The sequence below is a fragment of the Mus musculus genome, chromosome 7 (assembly GCF_000001635.26).
Source record: "Mus musculus strain C57BL/6J chromosome 7, GRCm38.p6 C57BL/6J".
Classification (NCBI taxonomy): domain Eukaryota; kingdom Metazoa; phylum Chordata; class Mammalia; order Rodentia; family Muridae; genus Mus; species Mus musculus.
This window is the reverse complement of record NC_000073.6, coordinates 108,515,669-108,525,530: the sequence shown is the minus strand read 5'-3', so window position 1 is coordinate 108,525,530 and position 9,862 is coordinate 108,515,669. Positions and strand designations below refer to the sequence as shown.

Sequence of the window (9,862 nt, the reverse complement as noted above, 5' to 3'; positions counted from 1 at the left end):
TTAAAATTACACTTCTTTATGCAATTTAAGACATTTATGTTCTGACTTCATATACAATGATGAAAATGTCAAAAATATTTGTTATTTAAAATGTAATTTTTTATATAATGTTCCATTTTATGCTCCCTTGGGGTACTGGACGGCATATGCTAAAGATGGCCATTAAAATATTTATTGATAAAAATAATGAATAAAAATAGTTGTAGTTTTTATAGTTGATATTTAACATTATTAATTTATTGCAAATATCACAGTAAAAGAAACAACTTTTCTTAGAAAAATTTATTATAGGTGTTGTAGTAAATAGTGAACAAGTCATATAGCACTATGCATGAACACCCAGACAAAACAAAATAATAAATTGACCTCTTGAGAATTGACAGGAGCTTGGGAGCTTAGGTATTCTTCCCTGTGATTTGAATCACTCAATATCCATCACAAGAAATAATAAAGCTCTATGATAACCTCAGAATTCACATTTGAATCGTCAGCATCTTCAGGAATTGATCTCTAAAGGAAACAAAAGCTAAAAGATGACAATATAACCACACAACATTGACCTTATTCTGAAGGAGGAATGAGTTCTCATTTCAGGTAGGTCTTTGGCTTTTCATAATGAATTTAGCTGAAAAATATTCATGTATGATCTGAGAAAATGTATGTTCTACAAATAAATCTATTTTAGCTATTGGTTAAATATCTATTATATTTTCATAGTAACTCCATAGATCTATCAAATTATTTGGTAAAATATTTTTTATTTAAAAAATAGGAAAATATCTAAAAATTTAAATTAGATAATTTCACTAATAAATTAAAATTCCTGTCTAGTTGTTGTTTCAATAATAAATTTATTTATGTAGGAAAATCTCATACAACATATCTTTTAAAAATTTTTATAAAAACATTCCAATCATTTTTGGTTTATAGGAGTCTAAGATTATTATTATTTAAATATATTATTATGTGGCTGGCAAGAAATTGGTTTCAGATAGCTTCAGCTTCTAATTCTAATTTTGCTGGATGTTATATAAACTTAATGCAAGTTAAACAATCTCTTCCAAAAGATATTATAATCCTGATTTAAATAATATTATATGAAAATCTTATATTTTATGAATAATGTGGAAAACATTGTAATTTCATAAATTACCTATGTGTATCTATACATATTTCTTACATTTCTCTTAGATATTTATACTTATTATTTTAAGAACCATGTAAAATATTGGCTACTATCCAATTCTTTCCTATAAAACTCTGCTTTCATTTTCCCTAATAGGACAAGCATTCATTTTTGTTATTTTTATTTATATTATATTTTTATATTTCATTTAAAGGTAAAAGTGGTTAAACAAGATAACAAGAAAAGAAAATGACATGTGAGGAAAAGATTTTTGGTGTATTGCTAACCAACTTGAAATGTAGACTCATTACTGCAGGCAAATAAGTTTGGATGCTTGGTCATATTTAAATATAATTGAATTATCTGTGCACTAAAGAAACTGAAACTACCCACTTATAAATCCTTTCCTGTACTATCTCCATCACAGACTTGATCTGGCAGCAGCTACACTGCCCCATGGCTTTCCTGGAGGATGGGAACCACACTGCAGTGACAGGATTCATTTTATTGGGATTAACAGATGACCCAGTCCTTAGAGTTGTCCTCTTTGTCATCATCTTGTGCATCTATCTGGTGACTGTGTCTGGGAACCTCAGCACCATCCTTCTCATCAGAGTTTCTTCCCAGCTCCATCACCCCATGTACTTTTTTCTCAGCCACTTGGCTTCTGCTGACATAGGCTATTCATCTTCTGTCACACCCAATATGCTTGTCAACTTCCTGGTGGAGAGAAACACCATCTCCTATCTAGGATGTGGCATCCAGCTTGGTTCAGCTGTTTTCTTTGGGACAGTTGAATGTTTCCTTCTGGCTGCCATGGCTTATGACCGATTTATAGCAATTTGTAGCCCACTGCTTTATTCAAACAAAATGTCCACACAGGTTTGTGTCCAGCTGCTTGTAGGATCTTATATAGGGGGTTTTCTTAATGCCTCCTCCTTCACACTTTCCTTCTTTTCTCTTGTGTTTTGTGGACCAAACAGAGTCAATCACTTTTTCTGCGATTTTGCCCCATTAGTAAAACTATCTTGTTCTGATGTCAGTGTCCCTGCAGTTGTTCCCTCATTCACAGCTGGCTCCATCATCATTGTGACCATATTTGTAATAGCTGTCTCCTACATCTACATCCTTATCACCATCCTGAAGATGCGCTCCACTGAGGGCCGACAGAAGGCTTTCTCTACCTGCACCTCCCACCTCACTGCAGTCACTCTTTTCTATGGGACCATCACATTCATTTATGTGATGCCCAAGTCCAGCTACTCCACAGACCAGAACAAGGTGGTATCTGTGTTCTACATGGTGGTGGTCCCCATGTTGAACCCCCTCATCTACAGCCTCAGAAATAAAGAGATTAAGGGTGCTCTGAAAAGACAGTTGGCTAAAAATACATTTTCTTAGAGACCTCTGCTATTTAGAAAGATTTGATTTAGTAATAAATTTCTCATAAGATTAAAGAGAAGGTTCTGACTAAAAAGGATTGATGACAGTGTTAGCATGTGACAAGCTCTTCAATAAATATTGGTGATCTTATTTCATTATATATGGAAAACTGGAAATTTCATAAAGTCAAATTAAGTTTTTTAAATTAAGGGAATAAATCCAATCACACAAATATATATTGCTAAACATAATTTTGATGTTACATTAATACTTTTAAAAGTTATTCATTACGAAACATGTTATAGACAGGATCTTTATTTGTTATTGTTAGGTTTCTTTAGACAGGGACCTCTATATTACAGTCCTGGTAGAACAGGCTGACCTTGACCTAACAGATCTGTTTCTCTCTGCCTCCAAAGTACTTTGATTAAAGGCAAGCACTACTACCACCTGGCTTAGATTGAATATTAAATTTCCCCCAAATCTCATGTCATTTGCAAAAGTCTACTGCCTATTGTAATGCTCTTGGACAATGCAAGAAAATTTAGAAATTGAGTCTACTTTAATAATTCCTTTAATTGAGGCATGTCAAAAAATAAATAAAAGTAACTTAGAATTTTGCTTACTGTTCCTTTTGGCAGGGAGGTGTGTGGCTTTGTTCAACCACACATCCCTACCATGAGGTATAGAAATAGATCATATCAATATACTCACCCTATCAGTGACTGTGAATTGTAAACCTCTGTGCCAGGAATAATTTTTTTGATAAGTTGATTATCTTAGCTATTTGTTTTAGTATGAGAAACCTAAATAATACAGACTTCAACCCTTCAGGCTGTGCTTGATTTAATACTGTTATTTTGAGATAAACTCAATAAATACTCCCATCTTATTGAGTGATAAGAAGCAAGAAGAGACTATAAAATTTCTAAAAATATTGTGGAAAAAATGATCTATATGTATCAATGTTCTAGACTCAAAAAACTTCTGATCTGTAGTCTTTATCCCTGGCCATGGCCTTATTGTGGAATAAACAGAGAAGAGTTGGGAATCAATTCATGATTTCTCTGTTAATTTCTCTATCTAAAACTATATTCTTATGTTTTGAAATTTACATAAATCATAATATATTGATCATATCCACCCACTGCTATCCCTCTCTAACTTCATAGTGTCCCCATTCTATCTTCTCCTGCTCAAATTCATATATTTTAAATATATTTATCTCTTTTATTTTGTGTATTATATTTTTTCTCCCTTCTTTTGTCCAAAAACCCTATTTACACCTTGATTTTTCAAATTCAGAGCTACTTTTTTCCATTTTTATTAATACCATCTGAGTACAATTAGTATTGTTGAATTTCACATGGCTGTGTGGACATTTGCTTGGTCAGTATCATAACAGCAGCCTTATTCCAAAATGAGAATGAGTGTCTCTCCTCAAGAACCATCACACATCAGTAGCTCCTCTTACTGACTTGGGGGAACAGAGTCTCGTTTTCTTTTATTCATGCTGGACTGTGCATTGGCCTGATCTTGTGCAGGTAACCATATTAATTGTGCAACAGGCATGTTATATTTAGAGATAAGCATTTCATAGTACTGGTATCTATCTGTCAGCTCTTAAATTCTTTCCAACTTATTTTCTGTGATGTTGTAGGGGGGTTATAAGGTTGAGAATGGTATAGATGACCCATGTGCTTTGAGCAGCTATAGGCCTCTGCATTAACCACTGTCTTCTGGGAAGAAAAGTGCTTTTCTAACTAAGATTGAGAACAATACACACTTCTTTCCTTGTTTTTGGACTCCTGCCAACCTGAACTCATGGACTGCATGTTCCTGCCAAGCTCTGGCCTGGGATGGTCTGTGACATTCTATACCAGGCACAAAGTGTGGGATCTTGTGCTGGAAAGAATGAGTTGCTGAGTTTCCAAGAACCAAGACGAGCAAATGAAAATACTTTCCCAGAAGAGTCAAACTTGTAAGTTTGATCACAAAATTGTGAAGAGGAAAATTTTAGAAAAAAATTGTGGTCAGAGTTATATCCTACTCTGCATGCTCATGTTACCTTGGCTGTATTTTCTTCAAAGTTGTGATTACCTTCAGTGGGGGCAACCTTCAGATGATGGTGGTTATCACACTAAATCTCTTTTGTGGTCTCTGCTTCAGTGCTTCAAAATAAAAGTATATCTTTGAATATATTTTAGAATTATATTTTGTAATCGGAGATGTAAGGCAGTAATCTATGCCAATGGTTTTGTGAATGAAAAACACTCAAAATGGAGCTTATATTCTACAACTGGATTCTAAGAAAGAACATTAGAAGTTAGAGATGTGAACTATAGTTTGTGTTGAGTAGTGTGAGTGAAAAAGACAAAACAAAACACCCAAAACATAATTAAGCCAATGAACATAGGAGATTGTTGTGCTAAGGCAGGATGTGTTCAACACAGCCCTAACTGGGAACCCAAGGTCCTAGCAAGGACTTCAGAATGTCCTCAAATTCTTCTGGGATGGGGAGCTATCTCTGTATAGCTAGTTGTGTGAATTCAATACTCACTCATGTGCATGTGATTTTGGGTTTTCAGTTGCAACAATATCAGCATTGGTCATTTTAATCAATCCAATGGGGAACACAACTAGAACAATTAATAAATGTTAGGTTTGATATAAAAATAGGGTTTACAGAATAACAAACCTAAAAATATAAGAGCAGGAAGAGCTGTGTATTGATAGAGAGGGTGACCTAACATTCAATTTAATTCTCTCAATAGTAAGGATTTGATAATCAGGAAGATAATCAGGAAGAAAATGCTACCTACATGGTTTAATGTTCTTTGAGAATGGATGGGATAAAAGCAAAAACTAGGTATTGCTCCTGGAAGACAGGCTATTGGTAGACATCACACATGTTCTTAGGAAAAGAGGAAATATAATATACCAAGCCATGCACAGGTAACAACTACATGCCTCTAGCCATGGCCTTTTGTTCAATATGGTCAAAATCCAGTGATTTCTCAGGATAAATTGAGTAAATGAACAACTTTCATTTACTAAATTACTTCATTTACTTCAATATTCAAGTTGTCTTATCAATCACAGAGAAAGTTATCGACAAATCAAAAGGAATCCAGGAACACTAAATATGGAAGTTGTTAAAAGCAACAAATGCAAGAAATGAAACCAGTAACATTTGGTTAATATTGATAAGAATCAACACAGGCCATAATATATTATTTTTACTAAAACTTTCAGAGATACTTGAATTGGACATAGTGATCAAAAATAAAAAAAAAAAGTGTCGGCAAAATATAGTATCTTTTGGGTGATACGGCCAAATTGTAACATCCAGGACAATATGTCTCTATTAGAGACCAACAACCCTTCCACCACAAACTCTGAGAATTTTGACATAGCTGAAACACATGACAAAATACTTGAAACAGCTTTTATGTATATGAGAGAATAACTTTTAAAAAAGAAATGAATACATCCCTTAAAGAAATCTATGAAAAACAAGCAGTGGGAGGAAGTAAATAAATAGTTCATGTTGCAAAACTCGAAGTTGAATAAACAAAGAAACACAAAAACCAAAGGAAATCAGGAAGTATAATTTAGGTACTTGAACAGGAACCTCAGAGACAAACCTCACCAACAAATGTCAAAGAGAGAACTTCAGATATTGAAGTCCCAAATAGAAGAAATGATTACCTCCATAAAAATCAAATGTTAAATCTAAACGTCACACAACATAAAACATGAAGGAAATCTGGGACACTATTTAAAGACCAAACCTAAGAGTAGGTATAGAGGACAGAGAAGAAACCCAACAAACATTTTCAACAAAATAGTAGAACAAAATTTGCCAAATGTATAAAATACCAAATAATCGAAACAGGAAAGAAAAGCCTTTCAGCACATAGTAATCAAAGCACTAAACACATAGAACTTAAAGGAGTATTAAAAATTGCAAGGGAAAAGGTCAAAGTAACGCCAGAGCTATTTAATTTACACTCCATTTTTCAATGAAGACTCTAAAAGCCAGAAGGTGTGGGGAGCGGGTGTGGTGGCAGTCCCAAAGGCGCCAGGGACTTCAGCTAAGTCATATTACTTGCACCTGACTTCCTCATATAAGACACAAACATCTTGAGTGCTGCGCAGGTGTACCAGGATACAGGTGAATCCAATTTGGTGGAGATTTGCCCCTGCTGCCCTGATTAGCTGAAGCCTCGTGACTGGCGAGGGGGCGTGGCCTGCGGTGCGTGGATGAGAGAGAGTATAAAAGGAGTGAGAGGCCCAGGGTTCGGGGGAGATATAAACAAGAAGAATCAGGACTGAATAAACTGCTGTTAGAAGGACTGGTCGTTCTTGCTGGTCGAGAGCGGGTGCGACAAGAAGGGCCTGAATAGATGATCTAAAGATAGATTGAACAAAATCATAATCACCATCCTAAAATTCATTATGCCCAGGAAACTGTCAATCACAATTGGGGTTAGAAAATAAGGTATTCCATGCAAAAACCAAATTTAAGCAACATCTATCTACAAATGAAGCTCTACAGAAGGTGCTAGGAAAATTCTAAGAAAAGACAGTAATCACACCAAAGAAAACACAAGAAATAAATAATCACAGGCAAGCAAATCAAAAGAAGATACACCCCCTCTTCCAGCCACCCAGCACATAATCCCACTCCCACAACTTGGCAACAGCAGCAGCAATACCACAAAATGTGAAGCAAAACAGTGCATTTATTTTCTTTCCTGTTTTTATTATTAGTTTTTAAAATTTACTTTACATTTGGATTGCAGGCACCCCTCCATCCTCTCCTCCATGTCCTTGTGGGGCATTGGGCTATGCAAAGACAGTCTGGTCTCCAGTCGAGCTGAGATGCTAAACCCCAGGACCTGGTGGTGATAATTCATCTACATAAGATGGAAGGAGTTCTTTCATGTCTCCTGGAACCCTGGCTCCTGTTGAAGTTACTGCCCCTCACAGCCCCCATAAGAAAGCATGGTTAGAAGTCATGTAAGGAATGTCCCAAGCTTCTGACCTTCAGGATAAACTCCTCCCCAGTTACCTAGCAACAGAAAAGATAGCAGCATACTTTAAAAGGGGCTGTTTGGTCCCTCCTTGCTCTCTCTCACCCCTCTCACTCTCACTCCTTTGTTCTCTTGCTCTTCCCCTCCTCTCCTCTCACTCTCTCCCTCTTACTCTCATTCTCTCTAGCCTTTCCCCCCTCTCCCGCCTCTCTTTTCCCCTGCATTTCTACAATAAAACTCTAAAACCATAGATTGTTTCTGTTCTGCTGCTCTCAGTCTCGCCTGTGTGGGAACTTCTCTTCCCTATGCCCTCTCTCCCATAACCCGGGGACTACAGGGTGTAACCCTGGGGCCCCTTTTGGTTTCAGGGGCTGCCTCTTGTCCACTCCCTCCCCCCCATCGAGTGGGTCAGAGGCTTGGATACCCGCTCAGGGCTGAGTGGAAAGTGTCTGGCAGCCCTCCCATGTCTGCCTGTCCAGAGCATAGGTGGAACTCTGGCCAGACATGGGCTATCCTCCCTCCCCCTTCTTCCCCACGCCCCCTTTTAGTTACCACATGTTCTACCCTTACGAGCTACTTCTGCTATTATCTCCTCCACGTTTCTTTCAAGAATGGGAAGGTCCCCATTTGCTCTAACCTGCCCTGGCACATTAAATCTCAATAGCAGTTAAGGCAAACTATCTTACTAAGGGTAGACAAGGCAGCCCAGATAGGGTAAGGGATCAAAAGGCACGTAACAGAGTGAGAGATAGCCTCTGCTCCAATAATTAGGGCATCCCCATGAATATGATGCTATACCTGTTACAAATATTTACAGGGCCTAGGACAAGCCCATACATGTGCTTTAGTTAGAGGAGTCCCATTGAACCAGGTTAATTGACTCTATATGTCTTATTGTTGTGTCCTTGACCCATCTGGCTCCCTCAATCTTTCCCCTTCTCTTCCACAAGACTCCTTAAGTCTGCCTAATGTTTATAGCAGAGTATCATTTACAGTCTCAGGGTAGACTTTCCCTCATGAGTTGGATCTCAAGTTAGGCCAGTCGTTGGTTGCCCATTCCCTCAATCTCTGCTTAATCTTTGTTTCTGAAAATCTTGTGGTAGGAAAAATTTTGGGTCAAAGTTTTGTCAGTGTGTTGGTATCACCGTCTCTTCACTAGAGGTCATGCTTAGCTACAGGAGAAAGTCATTTTTTTTTTGTCTCCATATCCCCATCTTGTAGGAGTTTCAGCTTGAGGCAACTCCTTAGATTCCTTGGTGCTGCATTGTTCCAAGTACCCTGCCAGTTCAAAAGATGTCTCCACACCGGTTTCCCTTGTTTCCTCTATTCCTCTCCCTACCCATTTCTCCTCCCCAGTCTGATTCCCAGCCCCTATCACTTTCCCACCCCTTTTCCCTCCCAGGTTCCTTCCTCCATCCACTCTAATGTTTATTTTATTTTACCTTCTGAGATTCAAGCATTCTTCCTTGGGTTCTCCTTGTACTTAGGTTCTTTGGGTCTGCAGATTATAGAAAGGCTGTCCTATACTTTATGACTTTATCCAATTATAAGTACCCTGTGTGCCTTTCTGGGTTTGGGTTACCTCACTCAGAATGGTATTTTCTAGTTCCATCCATTTGCCTGCAGATTGCATAATGCCATTTTTTTCAATAGCAGAGTAATATTCTACTGTTTAAACCTATCACATTTTAATTATCCATTCTTTTGTGGGGGGACATTCAGGTTGTTTCCATTTTTAACTCTTAAGAATAAAGCTGCTATGACTTTTAGCTAGTGTCCTTGTGGTATGTTGGAGCTTCTTTTGGGTCTATGTCCAGGAGTGCTATAGATGGGTCTTGAATTAAAATTTACTTGACCTTTCTGAGACATCACCAGAACGATTTCCTATGTGGTTGTACAAGTTTACACACACACAAACACTGGAGGGGTATGCCCATTGCTCCACATCCTTGGCAGCATGTGCTGTCCTTTGAGTTTTTGAACATAAATATTATGACATGTATAAGATGAAATCTCAAAGTAATTTTGATTTGAATTTCCCTAATGAGTACAAATGCTGAACATTTCTTTAAGTGCTTTTAGTTCATTTGAAATTTATCTGTTGAGAATTCTCTATTTAGCTCTTTGTCCCTTTTAAAAATTGATTTCTGTTGGCTGCTCTTTGTCCTATTGATGTTGTTCTTTGCCTTACAGAAGCTTTTACACTCCACGAAGTCCTATTTATTCAGTGTAGATCTTAGTGCCTGATCTATTGGCACTCTTTTAAAGACATCTCTTGTGCCAATGTGTTGTAGGCACTTCCCCACTTTCTATT

General features: G+C 37.2%; 1 protein-coding gene across 1 annotated transcript; it reads left to right on the top strand.

Moving 5' to 3' along the window:
• The first annotated feature begins 1,582 nt into the window (after positions 1-1,582).
• On the top strand, positions 1,583-2,527 carry Olfr502 (olfactory receptor 502). The gene has a single exon (NM_146739.1). It carries the CDS (start codon positions 1,583-1,585, stop codon positions 2,525-2,527), a length of 945 nt encoding a protein of 314 aa, NP_666950.1.
• The last annotated feature ends 7,335 nt before the right edge of the window (positions 2,528-9,862 follow it).